The 26,767-nt window shown below is 45.4% G+C and overlaps 3 protein-coding genes across 3 annotated transcripts; 2 read left to right on the forward strand and 1 right to left on the reverse strand.

Annotated features, from left to right (window-relative positions):
• Window positions 1-16,837: 16,837 nt before the first annotated feature.
• Window positions 16,838-17,495, reverse strand: EI90DRAFT_3020049 (uncharacterized protein; the record flags this gene model as incomplete). Its single annotated transcript, XM_039057460.1, has 2 exons — window positions 16,838-17,118; window positions 17,228-17,495. The coding sequence occupies 2 exons, from the start codon at window positions 17,493-17,495 to the stop codon at window positions 16,838-16,840; spliced, it is 549 nt and encodes a 182-aa protein (XP_038910943.1).
• A 788-nt stretch (window positions 17,496-18,283) lies between these two features.
• On the forward strand, window positions 18,284-18,614 carry EI90DRAFT_2936756 (armadillo-type protein; the record flags this gene model as incomplete). The annotated part of the gene is made up of 2 exons (XM_039055164.1): window positions 18,284-18,376; window positions 18,432-18,614. Coding segments are annotated over 2 exons (276 nt in total), but the record flags the coding sequence as incomplete, so codon positions are not given.
• A 5,962-nt stretch (window positions 18,615-24,576) lies between these two features.
• On the forward strand, window positions 24,577-25,752 carry EI90DRAFT_2936860 (uncharacterized protein; the record flags this gene model as incomplete). The annotated part of the gene is made up of 2 exons (XM_039055172.1): window positions 24,577-24,866; window positions 25,647-25,752. The coding sequence occupies 2 exons, from the start codon at window positions 24,577-24,579 to the stop codon at window positions 25,750-25,752; spliced, it is 396 nt and encodes a 131-aa protein (XP_038910945.1).
• Between the last annotated feature and the right edge of the window lie 1,015 nt (window positions 25,753-26,767).

Below are 26,767 nucleotides of genomic sequence, written 5' to 3' on the forward strand. Positions count from 1 at the left end.
ACTTGGCAATTTTCAGTAAAAGCGAGGGAGCTAGGATTACTTGGAGTGGAGAACCTATGCTGGGAAGGGCTTTCCGTAGACATTTTCCGGGTTCTGTGTCTTGATTTACTCCATGGGCTGCACAAATATATCAGTGACCACACGAAGACATGGATCAAGAATACAATCGGAGAGGATGCACTTGATGCCCAATTCATTGCCCAGCCTTACTGAAAGGGCCAATGCACATTCCATAATGGAATATCAAAGATTTCACAATGGTCTGGCCATGAAAACCATGACCTCCAGTGCCATCTGGCTGTTGTGGTTGCAGGTGCTTATCAGAAAGGGACAGTGAATGAAAGCTCACGTATGATGCAGGCAACACACTCTCTGCTTGACTTCCCATACAAAGCGCAGTTGCTGGCACACTCAGACCTCAGTTTGCAATCGATGATCGATGATTTGACACTTTACTATTCAAGTGTTAGAGTTTTCATTGACAATGGTGCATGCTGTAATGGGAAGGGCACACCAATTCACCATTTCCAAATCCCCAAGCACCACAACCTCCATCATTTTGCCAATGACATACATGATCATGGAACTATGGACAATGGTTCATCAGAGATAATCGAGGCATTGCATATTCCCACTTGCAAAGTCACTTACCATGTGACAAATTGGAGAGCATACACCACCCAGATTCTTGATCAGCTTCAATGTGTTGATTCCCTCTCCATTTACTCGTCAATTCTGGAAGCTAAAGGGATTAATCGGTCTCAGATTGATCAAGCTACTAAAGGGCTCTCACCTCCATGCATGGATGCCAATGTGGGACTGATCACTGTCTCAAAATATCCACAATCTGTCAGGATGGCGGTTGATGCAGCATCATCCAAGTTCTCTGCCCCAGACCTTGCATCAGCAATGCTTCAATTTTTCATGTATGATTGTGACATGGGCCTCAGATATGGTCTAAATCGATACTATTATGCCAGTACCATGCCACTCCCACCACAAATTAGTTTGATTGATATCTGGCATGCCTTTAAACTTCAGCACCCTCCACCTAATCTGTTTTACCCACCTTTGCACATGCAAGTACCATGTTCCCCTCCTGGTACTAGAGACTGTCGAAATTGTATCCGGTGCGACTACTGGACTTATCCGGAGCTCCAATTCAAATGGCTTCAAATTCAGGTCACATGGCAAGGACATAAAATCATGGACAAGCCTGGTATCGAACCCAGGACCTCTAGCGTGCATCCATACACTACTCGCCCTTGAGCCATGCCGGTATAGGCTGTTAAACTCTATACTATTGGGAACATATTATATTCTCCAACAGTGTTAGAGATGGGCGGAAACGGACGACTCCGGAGCGGAATCGGAGACTTAGCGTGGAGGGACCTTGGCCTCAGCGACTCAAGCGGAGCGCTGTGCCATTGCTGTTTGTCCATTTGGTCCTTAATTTCACAGTAGGTGAGCAGGAAGTCTCTTGGGGGCATTTCAGGTCGATTTCGGACTGAAAACAGACGAGTATGTACAAGTGCTGATATATAAGGAAGGGGCAAAAGCACAAGGAGAAACAAAGGGTGACCGAATCGGAACGAAGACGTCCGAACGGGAACAAAGGGTTAGAGGGAGCGGAGCGGTACCGAAGGTCATAGGGCAAGACCTGTGATACATCCGAAAGGAGGTAGAGTGGGCGAGGCCCAGAGGGGCAGGAGGATGAGGGGAAGTGGGGGTGATGACTAACTGGCTAGAATAGAAAGAAGCAGTAGTCCAAATAGGGATGAGGGGGAATTGCGAGAAATACATTACAAACGGCGAGAGTGCCGGAGGCGGTCCGCGAAGCTCGGGGGTTGCGGAGCTTACGGAGGTTACGGAGGCGGGGTTGGAAGTCCGAGGAATATTGGCAATGGTGTTCACGTAGTATGAGGTCACCAATGCAATGGACTAAGACCGAGGTGGAGTCAAAGTCCGAGGTATGGACTATGACGGAGGCTCGGAGTAAGGTACGAACGGTGTCCGAGTGTGAAGTACGGAACAGCGGTGGATGGTCGTAACTTGGCGGAAGGGTGGTGGAGGAATGAGAGAGGGGACAGGTAAGGAAGAGTAGTCAGGTCCGAAGGTGGATATCGGAACGGACGGAGATAGCGTAGGGGATGACGGGAGGGTGGAGGTGTGGTGAGGGGGAGCGGAGTTGTAGGAAGGGTGGCGAGTAGGGCGATGTTCGGTCCAAGATGAGTATCGGAACGGACGGAGAAGGGGTCGGAGAGGTAAGAGGAGGGGTGTGTTGCCGAGACCGAAGGTGAGTATCGGAAAGGCAGCGGTAGGTTATGACTCCGGAGGTGAAGAGGGTGGAGGTCCGGAAGTCGGGTCGGGGTCGGGTATGCACGGATATGACAAACAGAGACTGCACAGCAGCATACACTGGCACTGCTGAAGGAGAGGATGAAGGAAGGTCAGTTGGGAGGTTCAAACGAGACCACCACCAAGCTGTTCCCTGGTTCTTTAGTTAGGATGGGGAAGTGTACTAGTAATATTTGTTGTAATTATAGTACCAATCCGAGTGTTTTGGCTAATTCTATTTTATGGGTTAGTCTAAATGTTCTGAGAATTGACTTACAGATAAACCAAGCCCTGTGGAGCTGTTCCTCTATTGTAATTTCTCAATTTGTCTGGGCGTAATTCTGTGTAGAGTTGTTTAATTTGGATTTTAACTTGAATTAAATCTTCTACTTGGTGAAGTTTCAAAGATTCTATTCAGTTAATGGGTTTAGATTGTGTCTGAAGTGTCCCTTGAGTTTGTTTTATTTTTGTCTTATTTTTAACAGTAGCAAAATAACTGTTTTGTGTTTACACTTTGAATTCTGGAGTGTTAACCAGCTCTCCTGTTGAAATATTTACTTAATATTCCTCTCCCTAATTGCTGCCTTTTATTACAGTGGCAATCTTAACTGTATATCACTTTTTCGTGCTGGAGTGACAACCAGAAATGCTTGAGAAAAATAATACTCTATTTTCTTACTTCTCTGAGGGGGGCAAAAAGTCACAGAAAGGGTCTCCCTTTTATACTCTGTGGGTCGCCTTCCTTTTCACGCTCTACTTCGTATTTACAGGATTTATTTACAGTGTATTTTCCTCAAACTGAATAAAAAATGAAAATTTCACCCTATAGTTCTACTGCACTCTACTGCGCTCTGCTGCAGCTCTACTGTGGTCAGACTGCACCTAGAATCCTTATTGTCCTTCCTCACCTAAGCTATTTTAATGGTTAATTAGAACTTGACTGCACCGCATTTGTCGCAGTTTTTTATTTCAAATTCCTCATATTTACCATTAAGTTCACTATGACTTGGTCATTCTGAATTCAAACTTCGCATTACTGAGACCTTCAGCTGATTTATTCTATTTTTATCCAGTAACATTTAGTTGAAATGAGACTTGAAATGATAAATGAGTGAATTATTCAGGTTTAGAACCGAAAGAAAAAGTTGCTAGTAGTCAAGAATTGTTCAAACGAATGTATTATAGCTCTCTGCTTCATTGGTATATCGTTCCCTAAAATTCCTGCCATGGTCCTGACTGTCACTAAAAGAGGTCCTAGAGTATGGTGTAGTAGGTGATGCCACTGTCTAGTTGTGGCTGTGCAGTCACAGGACTACCCCAACTGCACTCACAATGTATGTACATGAAATAATGAAAGAGCACTGTTTTGTAGTGCAAGGGTTTATCCCTGCCACAGCATCACGCCGCTATTCCCGCCTCTTCCGAGCCGTCCCTGACACCTTGCAACTCTTCTATGGTGCTGAGGATGGTATGCATCCTATTATCATACATGTTCCCGAAGACTCGGCCGTTTGCCAAGAGGCTTTTCAGAAATCCGAGTGAGTTCGTCCATAGGCTCTGGCTCAGGTGTGGGGGATGGGGTATGATGAGGCCATCCACAAGCCATGGCAGAGTGGCACTCCAAAGACCCATCTTCTCTGTTATGGGACTTGGAGGATTTACTCCTGGTCCATGCCAAGGGGGTTCTGTACCCAGTCGCTAAGCCACTTCTGGTACGATCCAACCTATCGAAGCTCAAGGGGGGCTTGGATTTCATTGCCACCTCCATGCATTTCATTTTGGATTCTAATTCTTCGAAGTGGTCGGTGTCAGTTTTAACTCTCTTTGGGGGCGGAGAGGGGGATCTGGGATGCTTATTAGTGCTTGGCCGCTGGGAAGGCATTCCCCTGCGAGCCCCTCCACGAAAACCTCCTCTTCCTCTCCTAAAAACTGGAGTTTCTGAGCGATCTCTTTCATGGCTGTCTTCACAACGGGTCTGATAGGAGTACTCCATTCTGTCTGAATGTTGAGGGGGATTTTCTGACATGTGGTAGGCCATGTCACGATTTAAGACATGCATATATTTCTCATCAATTGTTTCCTCCCCAGAAATTTCATTCTGGATAATTTCAATTGTTGCCTTAGGCTCAGCGGAAGGATTCATTGGCTCATGGTCAGCCCTGACGGCCTCAACAACCTCTATTTGTGCTTCACTGAGCTGGAGTTTATCATCTCCAGCGTCATCACTGGACTCTGCCATGATTGGGTATGAGGTTTGTGGCTCAAACCTCCCTTTGGTTCCCCAGGGCAACCACTGGAACAGTGTCAGTTTGCCAGTTGGCAGGGTTTTGAACTGAACTAGCTCTCTGTTTTGATCTGGATAGGTCTCATGACGGTAATCCCAGTATTGGGAATCTTCCTTAATAAAAGTTTCTAATTCTTCTTCTTCTCAGGTTGGAGGAAACTCTGCAAGTGGATTATTAGCACAAGCAATCATGCGTCTGTGCTTCTCCTCCCAATAATCTTGTAATTCTTTACCCCATAATTCCCAGGGCCTAGGAAGTCTTGGATGATTAAGTCAGCTAGCGAGAGTGAGGTGATTAACCTCGTTGTCATCACCAACTTGATCCTCATCAAGTTTCACTGGTTCATGCATGACCGGATATTTATTTTTGCAGAAGTGGTAGGACTTAATCCTTTTCCATGCAACTGGCTGTTTGAAAACGGTCCCATCTAATTCTTGTAAGACAAAGGCACCACTTCGTAAGCATCGGACAATTATATATGGTCCGAACCAATGAGGTTTCCCTTTCATATCATGCTGGAGTTTGATCTGCTCATTTGAGATGAGGACAAATTCCCCATTTTTATATTCACCCTTTTTCATCCGGGTGGCATGACGACAATTATAGTCATCTGCTGCCCTTTTTCTGGACTCAAAATTGGCTCTAGCCGCATAGTCAAGAAATTCTTCCTGCTGGCTAAGTTGGCGGATCCGCATGGCCAATAATTCCTTTGTTGTATATACCGATGGCCAATCCAATGACTGAAATGTATGGTCCATAACGTCAAATGGCATCAAAGGATGTTGCCCATACAACAAGTAGTATGGTGTGTAACCTGTGTTCCGTTTCATGGTGATGCGGTCTGCCCATAAGGCATATCTGACCCAATCTGGCCACTCATTGGTTCATCCTTTAAGATACTCTCTATCCATATGCTATGGCCATGTTCAATTTTTCCATTGGCTGTGGGATTATATGGAGTAGTTCTAACAATTGGTACGTTATATTTGTCCAAAAGTATTTGCATGGCTCCATAAAATTCCGTGCCATTGTCAACTGTAAGTTGAACTATGCATCTGTATCGGCACATTACTTTGAATAAAAATTTGGCAATGGCCTCCGATTTGATATTTTTCAATGCTTTGGCTTCAGTCCAGCCAGTGAGATTATCCGTGAGGTCCACTAAGTATTTGTAGCCTCCTTTGCCTCTAGGCATTGTGATGGTATCTGCATCAAATTGTCTAAGTAGAGTCCTCACATATTGAGGTTGGATGGGGATTGTATCTTTGCGCATAGAACGCAATTGACATTCATGGCATGTCTGACAATATTCTGTAACATATCGGTACATGTTTGGGAACCAATAGGAATCCAAATTTTCCTGAAGGTAGGATCCCTGCCTCGATGGCCGCTACCATCATGGGCATCTCTAACTATCCTCTGGCGGATTGACTTGCTAAGTACAACCTGTAGCATAGGCTTATCTCAGTTCCTTTTCCATAAAATTCCTTCATACAATAGGAATTGTTTGGCTTTATGAAGCAGCCATGCTGCTTTGTTCTTATCTGACAGCAGCATGCCCGAGGTCAGGAAGGAAAGAATCGCCCTCCAATATTCCTCTGAGTCATACTCATCTACATGGTGAGGATGTTTGGCCGATTGATTATAATCTGGACTCTCCTTTTTGAGTATTTCACCTTCACACATGTTGAATGGTCCACTTGGGATAGGTTTAATTCATGCTGGCTCCTTCCAGCGAACTTCTAAGGGTGTGCACTTGCCCATGCAGCGGTATAATTTGATATTGTTTATTCTGGACCCCTCTTGGGGATCACATTCTTGAGCATAATACTCTGCTGTGCTAATTTCCCCAATTCCATCACTATGGGCAGGCTCTAGGCATGGTCTAACGAGCTTGATGCCTTCTTCAACATCAATTTCCCCATCACTATGGTTGGAAGCATCTTCTGACCTCCTGCACCTTGACAATCCATTGGGTGCCTTGTGTCATGTGGCAGGATTGTGCTCTATGTCGAAGCTAAACAACAAAATGTATGTAATCCAGTGGGTCATGGCACATTCGGTAAATCGGGAGAATTAATCATTTGCACAAGTGCAATTGCATCCACTTGGAGTTTAAAGTGGATGTTATACAGGCAGTGTTTCTCTGCCTTGAAGGCATGCAGCACTCCATACAATTCCAACTTAGGCTGGGAGTAGCAGCTTTCCACGTTATTATAGGTGATAGACCCAAATACAATGGGATATAGTCCATCCTTGTAGGTCTGGTTAATGACCCACCCAACTCCTACAACTGAGGAATCTACTTGGATGGTTACCAGCCCTAAGTCATTCTCGCACTGGTTCTTTGGCTTTAATTGGGCAGCTAGCATGAAGTCAAGGGAACGAATTGGGGATGTGTTGGCAGCTAATTCCTTAAGCCTTGCCATCGCTTCTTCAGATTTGGGTGTCCACTTGAATTCATGCAGTGCCATTTTCTTAGTTAACTGGGTGAGGGGCTTGGCGATTTTAGCGAAATCCTTAATCCCCCTTTGCACTATGCCTACAGTCCCTAGGAATCCCCTTACTTTGGATGGACTTTTACAAGATGGCCACTTAGATATTTTGGCAGTTACTTCATGTGAAGTATGCATGCCCTCTATAGAGACTACTGCTCCTAACATGGACAATTGTGGCATGGCCAGGATCATCTTGGTCCCCAAAACAGTTGTGCCACTCTCTTTTATTCTAGCTAACAGTTCTTGGAGGTTGTGGGCATATTCCCAAACAAAGCACCTGACGTGTGCATTTTGTGGTATAGTCCTGTGACTGTGACAACTCTTGGGACCTTTGAGGGCACAATCATTGATGAATATGTCAGCTTTGTTGGGTATCATAGTGTCAGGGCACATACCCTGACTTAGCCCAGACCCGGGCCCGCGTCCGGACCTGCTCCACTTCCCACTCATTGTAGTAGAAATAACGGTCACCCTATGGAAACTCATCATGAAAATATGTCAGAAAAACCACGAAAAACCCCATACGTCAAGTAGATATGAGAAAATAGAAGAAACTGAATTTTAACGAATTTTAACGAATTATTACGGCTACATACGATAAATGGGAAGAAAGAAAATTAGTAAAAATACTTCAAGCTTAGCACCAATAAAACGGAATACTCGGGAAAATTTATAGCAAATATTAAACAAGGAACTAGGACAATTGGGCAAGATTTGACCATAAAACCAACCAGAGAACCTCCACGGAAACTACCTTCCCACATTCACACACATAGCTGAGGGTGGAAGTACCACGGAACAAGGATTCCTTAGGGACCAATGCAAAATCCAAAGTCGTGTTCATGATAGGAAAGGTAGATGTCTCCCAAACGGACCCAATGAAAGTAATTGCAGGAAAAACTATCCATAAACAACGGAGATATGACCAAAACTCGTGGAAAATGAGGACAATGTTTAAAAAGCAAGCGCGAAGAACAAGCAGTAATGACCAAGACGAGCTTGATAGCCCATTGGAAAGGAAGGGATCTAATATTAATCCACCCAAATTTTCATAATAAAAGGTTCACGCATCTATGAGATATTCAATAATGGGATGAGCGACATCAAAGTCATGGCTCAGGGAAAAGACGACGTTCACGAAGGATTCATATTTAAAACACACAACGAAATTTACATGGAAATTATGATAAATTGGAAACTATAGTTATGCAAAGTTTCAGCCCAAACAGTCCAGCCGTTGTGAAGTTATACCAATGACAGGAATATGGAAATCCGCATCATGCTTAATGACATGTGAGGGTGGCGATGTGAAGGGAACCAGCTGTCGGAACCGAGATCCGCACTTCAGCAGATCGCGAAGACCAATTTCTGTCCAAATAAGGAAGAACCTGGTCAAATCAAAGCATGGAAAGTACAAAACAACCTTAGATCATGAGGGAAAAATCTGAAATAAATCATGAAAGCCCATATTGAGGATACAAACACCTGCACATACAAGAAATTCCGAAAGATTAAACAGAAACGGTGCCCGCATATGAACGAGTATGGGAACAACACATGTGATCACTGACTGTGTGCGCAAACTTTTGCTAACTCGACGAATACCACGAAATAAAATACAACTTTAGTACCATTGGAAAGGTGGGGATAAATAGAAATTTATGATGCTAAGAACGCGAAAAACCATTCAGAAATGAAGGAGATACAAGGACATGAAGTTAGAAACCTGAAAAATGCGTGGGAAGACAGCTTCTAGAGGTTCAGAGCCCCAAATAAAATACATAAAAATATGATATCTTCGAGGAAGACCTACTATATCAACGAACAGTACATATAAAGAACTAGGATGCAATAATACCAAGGGGAATCAGGGGAGAGGGACGAAATTCACGAAAATCACTAAATTACAATGGACCATGGCAGGAATTTTAGGGACGATATACTAATGAAGCAGAGAGCTATAACACATTTGTTTGAACAATTCTTGACTACTAGCAATTTTTTCTTTTAGTTCTAAACCTGAACAATTCACTCATTTATCATTTCAAGTCTCATTTCAACTAAATGTTGCTGGATAAAAAATAGAATAAATCAGCTGAAGGTCCCAGCGCAGCTGTACGCATAGTAATGCGAAGTTTGAATTCAGAATGACTGAGTCATAGCAAACTTAATGGTAAATAAGAGGAATTTGAAATAGAAAACTGCGGCAAATGAAGCGCAGTCAAGTTCTTATTAAACCATTACAATAGCTTAGGTGAGGAAGGACAATAAGGCTCCTAGGCGCAGTCTAACTGGAGTAGAGCCACAGTACTGTGCAGCTGTGCGCAGTAGAACTATAGCGTGATAAATTCATTTTTTATTCAGTTTGAGGAAAATACACTGTAAATAAATCCTGTAAATATGAGGTAGAGCATGAAAAAGGAAGGCAGCATTTAGAGAGAGAAATATTAAGTAAATATTTCAACAGGAGAGCTGGTTAACACTCCAGATTTCAAAAGTGTAAACAAAACAGTTATTTTGCTACTGTTAAAACAAGCAATAAAAACTAAGACAAAGCCTAAGGATACTTCAGACACGATCTAGACCCATTAACTGAGTAGAATCTTTGAAAATTCACCAAGTAGAAGATTTAATTCAGGTTAAAATCCAAATTAAACAATCCTACACCAAATTACACCCAGACAAGTTGAGAAATCACAATAGAGGAACAGCTCCGCAGGGCTTGGTTTATCTGTAAGTCAACTCTCAGAAACTTTTAGACTAACCCATAAAATAGAATTAGCCAAAACACTCGGATTGGTACTATAATTACAACAAATATTACTAGTACACTTCCCCATCCTAACTAAAGAACCAGGGAACAGCTTGGTGGTGGTCTTGTTTGAGCCTCCCAACTGACCTTCCTTCATTCTCTCCTTCAGCATGCTTCCCATGCTGCATGGTCCGTGTGCCGCATGCTCCGGTCCCCAGATCCTACCTTCATGTGACTTCTGGGTATCCCCGGAAGTTTTCGCCATATTGGGGCCACTGTGGGAAAGTGAGAAGTTAACCTTCTTCTCACTTTCTTACCCACAGTAGGCAAGTGTAGCCTACTCTTCATTTATCTATCCACTTTCTTACCCACAGTAGTCATGCCCTGAGATGGGCTGTGTTTACAGGCTGGACTGTGGACTGTAGAGAGGGGTCATGGGGACCCAGGGTCTGTCCCCTGACACATAGGACCAACCATGTGTGTGGTCCTATGCTGAAATTCCGTAGGGGAATTCGTATAGCCTTGGGGTAGGGTTGTCTGTCGCAAGGATCCCATACGTCCTGCTCCAAATGTAGTTAATTCTCTCGATGCTGGGGCCAAGGTACAACTATCAAATCCGCTTTTCAAGTCAAATATGCTGTAAATTGCTGCTCCAGCAAATGAATCCAACATCTCATCGATTCTAGGTAATGGTGCCGAATCGCAGATGGAAACAGCATTAAGCAGTTGAAGATCATGTACTATCCTTAAGGATTTATCTTTCTTTTCAATGGCAAAGAACCTTGCCCTATAGGACAATTGAGATGGTTCATATTTCCCCGCATCCATTTGTTCTTTCATCATGTACATAATTTCTTCAGTATGAGCCTGAGGCAATCTCAAGGGCTTGACTTGCCAAGGTTCATGTGGTATTGTACACATAATATAATCAGGATAGTACCTGCGATTGAAGGTACCCCATTTGGCATCCATGAATGCTATAGGCTGCCTTCTCGTACTTAAAGAGAATGTGAACTAAAAGGTCCACTTTGGCTTTTGTAAGGAAGTTGGGAGTTATGCATGCCACTATGGCTGCTACCCTCTCTTTCGTGAGTCTGGAGGTGAATTTATTCTGTGCAAATTCTGGCAGGTGTGTAGGCAATGGCAAGAGTATGCCTATCTTGAGTGGTGTGTACGCAGGCACAATCGCCTCTGGGTCATAAGCTGAAACTGGGAGAATTTTTTTGCTAATGGGCTTGTAATGGGCGCCCAATACTTCTCTTGTGAAATGCTTAGACAAGTCTCTTGCCATGGTGACTTGGAGTCCCTTGGCAAGGCCAATTGCTTCAATTCAGTTACTTAAACTAGGCTCATTTGGGGATTTAGAGATGAACCATGAATCCCTTATGGCTTTTAATATAATCGGGTCCTTCATCTCCTGTGAGACGAGGGCATATTCTAGGCCATTGTAGGCAGGCACAGCCAGTACTGCACAAACAAACCGAATATTGCGATTTCCCCATCCCTGCACATCCCCACTTTACAAAACACATCGTACACGTCCTCATATACTATTCCTATCCTTCCATGATTTTTTCTATTTTTTCAGACACATTTTCAGTCCCCACAGACCAGATTCCCATGCCCACCCAGCAGCGTGGCCACACTCACACTGGATTTCACTTATCTCAGCAACCACTGCACCGATTTTGGACAATATTGGTACCATTGAAAACGTGCCATTTAGGAGTATTAGGATCCGTGATTAGTGGGAGTTCATTGGCGATGGATAGAGTTGGGTATTTTTTGGCTGGAAATCATTTATTGCTTTATTGTTTTCTTGATTATTGTTTTCCCTCTCCTTTTTCCGATATTGTTTGTTGCCGATATGACCCACCTAAGCACATGGGACTCATCGAATATTTTCCTTCATTTTTATTTGATCATTTCTCATATATACCTGTACATGAGGATGTATCTACCTTTCCCCTTGGATTAGAAACCACCGAGTTTGCCCCTCCCAAGCTAGTAGGGAGTAGTACGACAGAGAAGACGACCAAGAAGCCTCTAGATTAGTCCTTGCCTTAGTGTCACCCAGAGAGGTGGGGTAAGAGATTGATTAGAGTACACCATGCACCGTAACACACCGGACCATATTTCCCTTTCCCCACCTTTTCCCTGACCTGTTGGATACCTATCCAGTCCCCATCCTTTCCTGTTTTCCTAGTGGGTTAGATCCCTAGCCCGCTTACACCATCAGGCCTTAGCTTTTTGAACTCTGGCTCTGGTGCCATGAGCGCTGTGGTAATATGACTAAGGAACTTTCTCACCCGTAACAATTCCAGGCTTGACTGTATTAATGTCCAGAGTGATGGGAGTGACTTCTGCCCGATGGTGTGCAGAAATTGGAAAAACATTTCTCTGTGCATTCATAATTGGTAGTTTGATCTGTACGGAGGTCCTGCTGTTGTGATCTCCCTCCATCCAAATCTGTATTGTCATTCTGACATCTGGCATGTATTCTATTCATGAGCTATGTCCATACAGCCATGGTTGGCCTAGGATCATATCTTTGCCATTTAGGCCTTCCTTAGATATTGTCAGGGCACACACCCTGACTAGCCCGGACCCGGACCCGCGTCCGGACCCGCGTCCACCCGCTGCGCTTCCTGCATGCATGCATGCTCTGCGCGCCGCATGCTCCGGGCCCGGTTCCTACTCCTTCATGTGACTTCCAGGTATCCCCGGAAGTTTTCCTGATATGGTGGCCACTGTGGGAAGATGAGAAGTTAGCTTCCTTCTCATCTTCTTACCCACAGTAGGCAAGTTGTATCTTACTTGCCTTTATCTATTCATCTTCTTACCCACAGTAGGATTGTGCCCTGGATAGGGCTGGCCAGACCAGAGGCTGTGGACCATAGGGGAGGGTCATGGGGACCCGGGAGTCGTCCCCTGACAGATATAAAGAAATTGTGGGGCACTTCTATGCCACCTAGAGTTACGGGCATGTTCCTACAGAGCCCCTCTAGTGCAACCTGGTGTCCTGAGACACCTCTAAGGGACCACATCGCTCCCATTGGATCAACGGGCAGCTGAAGTGCATAGGCTTGCTCACTAGTCATGATATTGAGTTCACTTCTTGTATCTATCAACATGGTGCAGGGTTGGTTAAAAATGTGGCCCTGAATCTTGGCCATCACCATAGCTAGATATGAAGGCCGCTTGGCCAAAGAATAAATCTCGTGGCTGGTGAGGCTGCATTCTCACAGGTGCTCTGCTTCCAGCAGTTGGCAGTAGAAATCTTCTGCCTGATCATCTGTATTAACGGACTCTCTGCTGTCGCTGTCATTTGAGTATTCAGACTCAAGACTTGACATGTCAAAGATGGGTCTGAAGTACAGCTCTTCTTCCTTGACTGGCAAGGGCTTCGATGGCTCAAGGTCCAGAGCGGCTGTCTCTGCTTTCTTGGTGATTGGAATCCTTTGAACTTTCGTGGCCATTTGGAGACGCTTATTAAGCTCGAAAGACGATCCTAAGATTAATCCTAATGGCAGGGAAATTTCTTGAGACAATAATTTCTCAAAAACTTCCTCAGAGTTCAGCCTCTCCTGTAATTCAGAGGTGAACTTGTAGGCTGGTGGGGCCCTCTGCTTATACGCTGGGGTCTTTGGGGAATCTGGTGTCTTAGGTCCCTCAAAGGTGACTTTATTGCATGTGGTATTGGACTTAGGCATGCTATGTGGTGCAGGGGGATGGGATGTGGAGGGAGCAGCTCTTTGTTTCCCTTTTTCTCTAGGGGTGAACTCTCTGTCTGTCATTGGCTCATCTTCCTGTGGTGTCAGTGGCCATTTCAGAATCCTGGGTGGCAGGGGTATCTCGACATAAGCCTGATTGGGGGCTGGTGCAGTATTCACCTCCTCTGGTGGCATGGTATGCCTCATTGGCGAAGGTGGCTGATTGTATGGCTTGGACTTGGATGCTTTGGGCTTATCACTGTCACCATGCTCCACTGGGCATGCGTATGCTGGGTAGACTTCAAATTCCCCTTCACCAAGGGTAGCAAATTCTCTATTGGCAAGCTTGTAATCGCGCATCCACTCCAGAGTGGCTGCACTATGCATATTAGCTCTTTTGCAGATTAAATGCACTAATGGACTTCCATCCGTTGAGCGAGGAAGTGGGCTTCTGTCAGACATAACTAATCTGTTGGAGGCGTCATATCTGATTATGCCGGCCACTACAAATGCTTTGGTCTTGGGGCAACCTTTGAAACCGTGGCCTTCAGAGAGGCACATGAAGCACCGTCCAGTATTATATTGGCCATACTTGGGTTTTTCCATCAATCTAGCAACATCGATACTGAGTTTGCTAAGTCTATCAGCCAAATCATCCACGTTGGCCTTCTGAACATGGTCCGTGGTCTCTTGTTTTGGTTCAGGCTTGGGTGCTGTGGCTACCCTGACTTCTTCGCAGGTTTCAGAAGACCTGCACTTGGCTTTCTTATGGGATCTCTTTTTCTTAGACGACTTAGAACCTTTACGGTGCAGAGCTGGTTGGTCTTCTTCAGATTCTGAGGACTCATCTGAGGAGCTATCCTTTTCGGAGTCCCCTTTTTCATCAGAGGAATCTCCATTCATCACTGTCTGAATCGGAATCCTCATCTGACTCATCCACATGATATAGATCATGTTTCAATAGTTCTTTTATGGTCAGAACTACTTGTGTCATGTCCAGGGGAATTGTGAGGTCCCTCCAACGGTTGTGAGCCTTAAGTTCACGCTTGACTTTACCATGAAACTTCGCGGGTTTGATTCCATGATAAAACTAATCATCTTTGTCATCTGTGTTCAAGGCATGCCTGGCTTCCAGGGACTTTGTTATGAGCCTGAACTTGCAATGGTATGTGTCAAAGTCTTTATGACATTTTATTTTGCGGTCTTTATCAATGAGGCGCTGCAAGTCCCTGGTATGGTACACACAAGCTTCTTGATTGGCAAGGTAATAATTTTTGAGATCTGTTTTCAACATATTCCAGTCTCTGTTCTCAAAGCCATCCAACATTCTGATGAACTTGGCTTCCTTTTCGGAGCAGTAGGATACTACGTACTCGCATCTCTCTCTGTCTGAGAGGTGTGCCGTGTTGGCATTGTAGGAGGGCACAGCAAGTACCACACAAACAAGGGCAGAACCACGTTTTTCGAGGCGCCAACGAGCACTCTCAAGCCTCCGACACATTTACAATGCCCACGACACATTTTCACATTTTTTCCAATTTTTTCCATGCTTTTTTCTCAAGACCCATATTGCCACTTCCCCAAAATTCACGGATATCCACCATTTCCCCCATATCTCCACCAATTTCCACCAATTCACACGATTTTGAGCTTGAAGGACAGTGACAAATCAGGAAAAGAGGATGGAATGACAGGACAGGAGTTAGGATGACGGATATGCAGTGGAGAAGCGAGATTGATGGTTGATATTGACCTTATGGGCCTCAATTATTGATTTTATTGTTACCTTGTGGACATTTTTTTTGCCTTATTGTTTCTTAGCCGAGTTCTCAACATTCTCCCTGTTTCCATTGCCACCATCCATCGGCTATTTTCCTTGTTTTTTTTTTGGTCTGATTTCTCTCTTTTTCTATATATACACCCAGTTTGTGTTGTACTTATAGTTGTTGGACCCCTCTTCTGTGCTAAAAAGAGCGATCCCTCCATATGTTAAAGAAGCCTCCTGACGACTGTCCAAGAAGGACCAGGAGTGAGTACATGATTAGTGAGATTTTATTGATTATTTTCTAGCACCCGGACCACGGCACAGTATCAGCACTGTCACCACCCATCCTTTCCCATCTTCCGACCCGACTCAGACACTACCCCCAGGTCCCTACTCTCTTGCCTGGGCAGCCCTTTTTCCCGGTTACAGTGTGAAGCTTGAAGTCAAACAAGAACTTCTTGAGCTTATGGCCCTTAAACCTTGGTGCATCCCTGGAATGGGAACCAGGCATACAGCTAATTGCTGACACAGCAGCTTGGGCAACAGGGGCCGCAGCTAGGTTAATGGGAGTGGGTGCTGGTGCTCCCCCTGTATGAGACATCTTCTGTAGTCTCGCAAACTTGAATTTGTATATAGTGTTGTGTGGTAAAATGAAACTTCTTCTTGCTGACTTGAATCTTCAGCTCAATCAATAGCCATATGTGTGTGATGGGTGTATATGAGTGGCGTGGAGGAATGATATTTGGGGATAGGACGTTCTTGAACAAATAAAATGACTCCTCCCCCTGTAAGGACCACCAATACTGCAAGCGGGCTAGAGATCTATCCCCCTAAATGCGAGCACATTCATGGGGAGGGAGTCTGGGATGTCCTAAGCTCATCCTAGGTTTGGTCCAGGTGCTAACAAAACAAAAACAATCACAAAACTTGCTAAGAATTACGTACCCCTGGTCCGTCTTGGACAATTGTCAGGGATTTCCTTATAATACTCAAAGAGTCAAGCTTAGAATTTCTCTCTTTTTCTTGGATCTCTCAGTGCTACAGTCTCTTGTAGTCAAAAGGGAGGTCGCTTTTCCATTCCTATGTGTTCTTCCAGCCCACTATGTCTGTGACATCTTTTATTATTGTCCGAAAGATTGGTTGGAACCAGTTCGTAGTTTTTGTGTGTGTTCTTATTACTTTTTGTGGAGGCTCGGTACTGACTGCATGATGGTTCCTTTTTTGGCGTTTTCGCTCCATCATCCACTCCTCAATGCGGTGCTTTGGTCATGAGATCTCCACAACTGGGAGTGCCATCGGTTTCAAGACAGCAATGGGTGACACTGTCACCTCACCTTCACAGGTATGGCTCCCATGTTTAATGTGCTACATATAACATTGCTGATCAGGAAATGTTGCCACCTGTACATCATCTGCATACCTCATCATCTTTATTTGCCACTGGCTTCTGAGAAGCTCGGTGGCAGCATTGTCGCTCTTGGGCTGACTTACATATGGGCATGCTCTACTTTTCTGATGGCAGCTCTCCTCACCAAAAGACGGAGTTCTTCCTGTCTTTCTGTCATCCTCTCATACTCTGCAGCCAACTGGACTTGGTATTCTTCGTGGCTTGTGGGGCTAAAGAAGTGAAGCAATCCGTGGCCTATGTCCTCCTCTTTAATGGTGAGATCCAGCCGCTTCCATTCTCGTTCTGATTTGCACTTGTAAGGTACCTCTTCTGAGTGATTCAGTGCAGCAGTTGCCACTGGAGTGGGGAGAGATGTGGGTGCTGCAGGAAGGGTGGGTTTGGTATGTACATGTTGCATATGACAGTGTAATGGGTCTATCACCACTAGACTCGAGACAGAAGAGGGGCGGTACCAGCATCCATTACCAACCACCTAAAACACCAGAGCCGTCTTTCTCATGAGCTGTCACCCCAGCGTCGCCTTCAACGAGCCGAAATTGGCTTTTTAGGACTACTCCTAGCCCCAACTCAAAGCCAACGCCAGATCCCGGGCTCCATCTCAGCAACAGCAACAGTGCATATCCCACGTCCCGTTTCAGGAAGTGGGGCTCAACCACTGCTGGTTTCAGATCTCGAAACTGGCATGCGTCTACATGAACTGTATCAGCGGCGAAACTGTCTTCGTTACTGCAGAACATGAGGCCACTAACGGTATTATCGGGGTTAATAAGCAGGACCCAGTGTTGAGTGTGAGTGCTGACGAGCAGACCATCATCCTGTCAGGGCCCGGCCCTCATTCTGCAACGGACCCAGGGGGATCCTCCTAGTCGCTGGGGTATCTAGTCCCAGTCCAAGATCTTCAAACTCACTGAGGGGGCTAGCCCCAGCCTTCACAGGAAATGAGTTGAGAAGAAGGGTAACCTTCTCAACCTCCTGTGAAGCCGCTACAAATGGGAGTCGGGAACTATACAGTTTTCGGCTCTTTGCCGACTTTCCATAATTGGCACCCCCCCATGGGAAGATTCTGGGTGAGCTGCTCGCCCAGAAAGTTCCCACGGGTCTGCATGCATGCGGGATTGTGGAACAGTGAAGGGAAAAATAGGAGAAAATGGGGGAAGGGTACCTGAGGGTGTGTGGGGTCAGGGGCTGTGCCCTGACACATCCCTTACATTCTTACCATTCTGAACAACACCAAGCTGGCAGTCAAATTAGCTAGCCAGGCAAATTTACCTGGTGCTGATGAGCTGTACATTCAGCAGTATCAGCAGCTTTTTGCCTCCGGCCAATATAGTGAAGCTGCCAAGATTGCAGCCAATTCGCCAAGAGTGAGCGATAATTCGACACTCTTATGTTGTTATGCGCTGACAATTGCTCTCAGGGCATTCTTCATACACTGTGAACCATAGAGCAATCCAAGCAAGTTCCTGTTCAACCAGGCACTCTTTCGCCCATATTTCAGTATTTTGGTATTTTACTTGAGAAAGGCAAGCTTAACAAGCATGAGCCACTTGAATTGGCATGCCCTGTTCTTGCCCAGGGCCATAAGCAACTGCTTGAGAAATGGCTCAAAGAGAACAAGGTAACAACTCCTCATCCAGCATGAGCATAGAGGTTGACCACATAATTTGCTTCAGCTTGAATGCACAGAAGAACTTGGCGACATTGTTTGCTTACATGACATGACCCTCACTCTCTCGGTATATCTTCATGCCAACGTCCCCAATAAGGTTGTTGCATGCTTTGCCGAGACAGGCCAATTTGACAAGATTCTATTGTATGCGAAGAAAGTTGGCTACCTGTCAGGGCACACACCCTGACTAGCCCGGACCCGGACCCGCATCCGGACCCGCATCCACCCGCTGCGCTTCCCACACGCGTGCATGGTCCGCGCGCCGCATGCTCCGGGCCCGGTTCCTACCCCTTCATGTGACTTCCGGGTATCCCCGGAAGTTTTGCTGATATTGTGGCCACTGTGGGAAGATGAGAAGTTAGCTTCCTTCTCATCTTCTTACCCACAGTAGATTGTGCCCTGGATAGGGCTGGCCAGACCTGAGGCTGTGGGCCATAGGGGAGGGTCATGGGGACCCAGGAGTCGTCCCCTGACACCTCCTGGATGTTGACTGCGATGAAGCGACTATCAAAAGCCTTCTCACCTCTGTTATCAGGATTTTCCCCATTGATGAGCTCATTGAGGAGGTTGAGAAATGTAATCGCCTTTGAACATTCTACAAAATGTAATTACATTTACGGAACCATGAATGTGCAAGTTCAGGTCTGATATGGAAAATATATTCATGCAAATGGGTGATTGTTGCGATTTTGACATCATCATTATCAGTGATGCACATATCCTCACGAAGCACCTCATCGCGTTGAGTCAAACCTTTCAGCCAACCAAAGGATGGTTCGATTGGGCTGAAATCAAGGCTGTAAGGTGAAAGATAGACAACTTTTTTGCCACTAATAAAGACTTGTTAGTGTCACTTGTTGAAATAGAAGTAGACATGTATATACCTTGATTCAATCATTGACTTGATGTGTTCCCCTTTGTGAATACGGCAATTGTCCATCATGACAACTGAATTTGGCCCAGGAAAATCGCTCATTTGCACCAGTAGCCCATTGATGAAATCGGTGAATAGCTCGGCAGTGAATGAGCCTTCCACAATCTTCAGCCAAATAATTCCATCGAGGCATAAAGCTGGCAAGACGGAGTATCTGAGCCATTATTTTCCACAAAAGATGAGAATTATTCATACCTTCGACCCTGAATGAAGTGGCAGCGCTTTGTTGCGTGCTCCCCACAGAGAGACCAACCATAATCCCGATATGTAGTATGCTTATCAAATGAACTCTCATCAATGAAAACCAGCTGCTCTGGCTTATATTGTCCAATTTCGAGTAGAAAATTGGCCCATTTGACTTCGCTGCGCTTGATTGCCACCTTTGCCATCTGTCACGAAATCATGGTTAATAAATACAAGGGAAATGGGTATAAATAGCCACCTTTTTCCATGTCAATCCAGCATTCTGTAATGCATGCCAAATGGTGGAAAGGGATACATCAAGATCCTGGAACTCACGCAGGTGAGCTTGGAGTTCTTTGAGGTAAAAATCTTTGCGGAATTCCAACAGACCTAACAAGTACTAACCTATGCACTTAGAGAGGCCAAGAATATAGTGATTGGAAAAATACTTACGTTGATATCATTCTCTTCTATGAGGTGTGGCCGACCAGCTTTGGATGGCCCATGTGAAATTCTGAATGTGCCACCATTCGCCTGGCAGTTTTCACGTACATGATACACTGTCCGTAAGCTCACACCAACTACCAATGCAATCTGTTCAGGATGGACATGGAGTGCCAACATCCTTGCAACAACATTGCCACATTCCTCAGTGATCCTCTGGACACCTGAAATCACCAAAACAGTAGGCGCACTTGTAGGTGCACAGGGGACAGTGCCACTCAGAGGATGGTTCATGGTCTAGCGGGTTTGTTCAACAACGGTGACTTTGCTCTCATGACTATGATATTAGGGGTTGTCCGAATTATATTACGCTTACACATTGTTATGTTGTTCCCTTTGGCTTTCCAGGAATTAAACCAAGTCATATGCTCTTTGTGTAACCTGGGGCAGGGCTGATTCAGACTTTCAAGACCTCTCAGCACGGAAAACATGAGAAAAAAAAAATTTGGTTTGCACCTGCTTCATGCGCTACTCGGACGCTTTCCAACGCATGTTGAATCACCAAAATCGGCCAAGTTTTGAGTGAGCAGTGACATGAAAGATTTTGCGGAATTTTGAATTTTGGAGTTTGCCTCGAATTTTGAAAATGGCAATAAATTGTTAACTAACAGAAGTCACCTTGAATTTAAATTTTAAATTTTTGAAAACACCACCCCCATAAAATTTCTGAGCATCTGTGCATCATCTCATGAACGGTTTTACCCTTGCACACTGCATCACTTTGTGTATGATAATGTCACGGCCCTGCAAAGTCCCTGCCCTTCTACCACTTTCTGCACCCCCATTCTTGCGCCTGTTACTCGCGCCCATTAATCGCGCCATTGCCCATCACTTAGCAGCGCCGATAGTGGTTCCTGCCCTATGGCCCCGTAGCAGCGCCTCCTTCGTTCTCCTGCCACCACTTGAGCTCCTCAGCCATTTGGCCAATACCGTTTTATTCTTATTCATTCACTTAACTAACTAGCGGTCAGTATGGTCACCGTTGATCCATTCCTTATTGACATTTGGTTATTCCTTTATTGACATTTGATTTATTCATATATTGACATTCTGATCTGTCACCTTACTAGCACCTAGATTGTTGGCCAATTCATTCTGCCTCCCAACTTCGCCGTCCTCTGTTCCATTCATTTCTTCTGTTCCATTTCCCTGGTCCTTAATCGCTCTTTAGTTTTGTTGTACTTACCATCCCGCTCCTGTCCCACGCCGGGCCGACCGGCCCCTTCTCTGTTCTCCTTTTGTATTTATACTTGTAGTTTACTGTCGATGTACCTCAGTTTGAATATCGACTAGAATTCCCCCCAAGTACTCTCATCTTAAGTTTGCCCCTCAGTTCCATCTCTGCTTAAGTCAAACATCGCCGCAAGGTAACTCCCACTAACGTGAAATATGGGACAGCCTAGAACGTGTGGCGCAACGCTCCAGCCAAGTCGTTGAAGCTGAAGTCCCAACCACCACGACGCCTTGCAATGGAGTAGCTCATTAGCTAAGTGTCCACTCACACCGCCATACTCCGCTCCGCTTCCCGCAAATACCTTGAACACCATTTCTGACAGATAAGACTATCTCATATAGTGATATCCCAGGTGATTTTATTGGATCCTACTTTCCAGATGGGAACTTGTCTGTCACTGAATTTATCCAGTTTACACTTCCAGTCCTCCAAACAAATTTACAAGGTTTGACCATACACCTCAGCCACCACCCCCCCTCTGTCAATCAACTGTCCGAAAATGATCTCTGCACCATGGATTGTCCAACCTACTACTCAATAAAAAACCTCATCTCCAAGCACAACCCCAATGATGACAACCCAGCCTGTTCAGTCCATGTTGGCTCATATTATTTCCCCATCACCATTCTCCATATCTGGGAGGCCTTGCTATGACTATGCAACCTGCAGCAGGTATGGAGAGATGTAGTGGCACATGTCAAGGAGATAGTATGCCACCACCCAGCATACCACAGTGCTATTACAGCAGTGCAAAGGCGACTCCTCTCATGCCCCTGGAACGGTAAAGTCATGGGTTTCTCAAAATCAGTGTTCAGTTCAATTGGAGGCTTGATGCATTGTAGGGCACAGCCGGTACTGCACAAATGAACCGAATATCGCGATTTCCCCATCCCAGCACATCCCCACTTCACGAAACACATCACACATGTCCTCATATGCCATTCCCACTCTTCCACGATTTTTTTCCATTTTTCCAGACACATTTCCAGTCCCCACAGATCAAATTCCCATGCCCACCCAGCAGCGCAGCCACACTCAGATTGGATTTCACTTATCTCAGCAACCACTGCACCGATTTGGACGATATTGGTACTGTTGGAAACGCGTCATTTAGGAGTATTAGGATCCATGATTAGCGGGAGTTTATTGGCGATGGATAGAGTTGGGTATTTTTGGTCAGATACCATTTATTGCTTTATTATTTCCTTGATTATTGTTTTCCCTCCCATTTTCCGATATTGATGTCGACCTAAGCACATGGGGCACATCGGATATTTTTCATCATTTTTTCTTTGATCATTTCTCATATATACCTGTACATGAGGATGTATCTATGTCAGGGCACATACCCTGACTTAGCCCGGACCCGGACCCACGTCCGGACCCACTCCACTTCCCATGCACTTCCTGCGCCACACACTCCGTGCGCCACATGATCTGACCCCGTATCCCACCTCATGTGACTTCCGGGTATCCCCGGAAGTTTTCACCATATTGGGGCCACTGTGGGAAAGTGAGAAGTTAACCTTCTTCTCACTTTCTTACCCACAGTAGGTTGTGCCTTAGGATAGGCTGTCTATACACAGGGCTGTGGGCTATAGAGAGAGGGGTCATGGGGACCCAGGGTCCGTCCCCTGACAATCTACCTTTTCCTGTGGATTAGAAACCACCGAGTTTGCCCCTCCCAAGCTGGTAGGGAGTATTACGACGGAGAACATCAGTAAGAAGACCTCTAGGTCAGTCCTTGCCTTAGTGTCACCCAGAGGGGTGGGGTGAGAGGTTGATTAGAGTACACCATGCACCATACCACACTGGACCATACCATATTACCATTACCCCTTTTCCCTGACCTGTTGGATACCAATCCAGTCCCCATCCTTTCCTGTTTTCCTGGATCTGTTTGGGAGACATCTACCTTTCCTATTATGAACACGACTTTGGATTTTGCATTGGTTCCTAAGGAATCCTTGTTCCATGGTACTTCCACCCTTGGCTACGTGTGCAGGCATGGGAAGGTAGTTTCTGTGGAGGTTCTCTGGTTGGTTTTATAGTCAAATCTTTCCCGATTGTCCTAGTTCCTTGTTTAATATTTGCTATAAATTTCCCTGAGTATTCCGTTTATTGGTGCTAAGCTTGAAGTATTTTTACTAATTTTCTTTCTTCCAATTTATCGTATGTAGTTGTAATAATTCGTTAAAATTCATTAAAATTCAGTTTCTTCTATTTTCTCATATCTACCTGATGTATGGGGTTTTTCATGGTTTTTCTGACATATTTCCATAATGAGTTTCCATAGGGTGACTGTTATTTCTCCTACACCGTGACCATGAAAGCATGTAGATGAAGGGTACATAGACAAATTGTTTTCCAACCAATTTTCTGGATGATAATAAGTGAAGCAGCGGAGAAGGTTGGCTGGAAGATGAGGCCAATAGAAATAGTGAAAGAGTGCCAACGAAGGTCTGCAAAGTTATTCCATTTGTTGAGGGCAGATGTAGTTGGGAAGTGGATAGATCAGAGTGGATCACAGCCATGTTGGTCAGTCGCAGTCTTGGTGAAGGTTGTGATGGGGAATTGCCCAGGTGGCAGTATTACTCGGAAAGGGGTACTGGTGAGTCAACAATTGGCATTAACATCAGTTTTAACTTACACAAGTAATGTAGGCATCTTACCCAGAGACGATTGAGGAGATCAAGCAGACATTATTGAGTATCCGACAAGCAGGCACTGCTCTTGATGTGCACCAGATCCGTGGAGTGATCATTGCACATATCCAGCACAGTCGCCCTGAAATATTCAGGAAAATAGTCCACAGAGATGGAAGTACCTTTGCCGCAAGCTCACAGTGGATCCGGAACTTTCTTGCAACAGAAATGAACTGGAGCTTACGGCGGGCAACATGTGCTGCCCAGAAGCTCCCTGCCAACACTGATTATCAGCTGTACACCTCACTCCTCCATCATGCCTGCTCCATTCGCCACTATTGCATCCCCAGCAACCTGTGAGTGAATTCTGATCAAACACAGGTTGTTTACCAACAAAGTTCAAATTCAACATATGAAAGGAAAGGCTCATGTCAGGTGTCCACTCTTGGCTGAGATGAGAAGCGTGCATTCACCCTCAACGTAGCTATCTCGGCAAGTGGAGTCCTTCTACCCTTCCAGGCAATATTCAAAGGAAAAAACTTCTGCCAGTCTTCCTGCTGCAAACGCTCTTTCCCATGATGAAGCAAATCGACTCGGCTTTGTCTTTGAACTCTCAGGTACCGACACCTATTGGGCAAACTTAAACACAATGAAATCATTTGTCACAAACATTCTTGTTCCGTACTTTAGTGCCAAAAAGGGGCATCTGTCACTTGATCCAGTTCAAGAATGCATTTGGCAACTTGACATCTGGTCTGTTCATGCTTCACTTGAGTTCTGGTCTTGGATTTTTGACAATTATCCTTGGATTATCCTTGACTACGTTCCTGGAGGGTGCACGGGTCTTTGGCAACCCTGCGATGTTGGTGTTCAATGCTTACTCAAACTCATGGTGAAGCAATCTCAGCAAACTACTATTGCACGTGAGATCCACTCCCAGTTGCAGCAGGGCGCTGTGGGAGGGATGAGCCGGAAGTACCCAGATGCCGCTATATCATGGCCTACAGACGTTACCTAGGACCCGACACACGATCCCCCACCTCCTCCAAAGCCTGTTGAACCTCCCCTATTATCGTTGTATTTTTTGATAATTTTTCAGACCAGGTTATGGCCCACCCGGACATGTTACTGGGCCGCTTTCACAGTATTTTCACCATAACTCCCCCAGTTCTTCTCCGATCCGGATGCACTTGGTATCGCTGGAAAGCTACCATCAAGTCGAGTAGAACGAGTCTAAGATCGGAAGATTTGGTGTAGCCGTTGTGGAGACCGTCGGAATTTATCGATTGTGTGGCCGTCCCTATAGTTTTCTTTGTTCTATGTTGTTCTGTCCGTTTCTGTCCGTCCCTAACACCGTTGGATTGCTCAGACTTTAGTTCGGATGACCATGGTTTATATACAACATGTATCTAGTATAATAAGAGATTCTCCCCTCTGCTCCACTAAGTACTAGGTCCATGTGCCTGGGGTGGTGTCTGAGTGCTTGTAGTCTTGGGGACAGTGCTTCGCAGGCAGTACTGCTAGCTTGTCTTCCAGGGAGGTCCACCTAGTGTGTTGAGATTTTGAGGCTGAGTTAGTCGGGACCAGGGTCACAGTGAGTCCGAAACCCTAGGTGCCCTTTCCACCCCCCCTTCTTCTTTCCCTTTGGCGAGGAAGCAGCTGGAGAGTGGCAATGCGACCCTTGACTGTGGTCTTGCCTTCCTCCTTTCCCACTTGCAGCGCTGGCCCATCCGATATTTCACTTGATACGAGGCTTGGCATGCTAAGGAATCGTGTCCCTGCCACTCTGGTTGATGCATACCACTTAATTAACAACCCTCTGTGAATCCAAAAGGTAAATACAACCTTCAGCCAGACATCACAGTTATATCTAAAAAGTATTACCTAGGCTTTTGAATGGTGCCGCTCAGGCGAGTTCAATCTATCTCATTCTAGCCTCACATCCCCTTCACTACAAGCCATCCTCAACGATCTTCCATATCAAGACCCCACTCTTGCTCAAGCCATAGTTGCACTGTGCAAGTGTCCCACTGATGGTAGTGGAATTCATCCAAGTTCTGCTGCACAAGCCCATGAGGAACCATTCTCCAAGGTTGCCGAAGATGGTGTAGAAGTAACATTGGAAGAGGTTTATGAGCACCTCGACAGAGAAGCCCTCCCAGACAGGCTTGCTGAGGTGGATGGTGGTCTTCAGCTGGATGTGATGGCTGCTGAAGACCATGACCTAGAATCCATTGGAGGTGTTAGTGTGGCAGTTGGGACTGAGGTTGATGGGTTGGGATGGGGTAAATGAATCAGACGGATGAGAAACATAGAAAAAGAGATGGAGATGTACTGTTTTTAACACTACTGAATTAGGATAAACTGAATTGAAACTCGCACAGCCACTGGGAGCCTGCCCAAACAGCGTGACACCAGACATTGCAACCACAAAGCCGGCATGATGCGTGACAAACTTTTCAAAAGTACCTAACCGGAAGGCCTGCATGACACGTGACTGGTTGTTGGTCATGTGGGTACAGTATAGAATAAAGATAGAAATTAAGGGGTGGGGTTACCACTCCTTACACCTCTTGCCCTTTGGTCCATCAAACACCCCTGTGGCATTTCAGCAGTTTGTGAATTCCGTCTTCACTGATCTCCTTGATGTGTGTGTGGTAGTCTATGTACCTTGACGACATTCTCATCTACTCCACCAACATGGCCTCACATGAGGAACATGTTTGCAAGGTCCTGCATAGGCTCCACATTAATGGCTTGTTTGCCAATCCGCAGAAGTGTGAGTTCCATACTGATATGACAGAGTACCTCAGGTACATTCTCTCACTGAATGGATTGTC

This window comes from Cantharellus anzutake, assembly GCF_015039405.1.
Source record: "Cantharellus anzutake strain C23 chromosome Unknown EI90scaffold_70, whole genome shotgun sequence".
In the NCBI taxonomy this organism is placed as follows: Eukaryota; Fungi; Basidiomycota; class Agaricomycetes; order Cantharellales; family Hydnaceae; genus Cantharellus; species Cantharellus anzutake.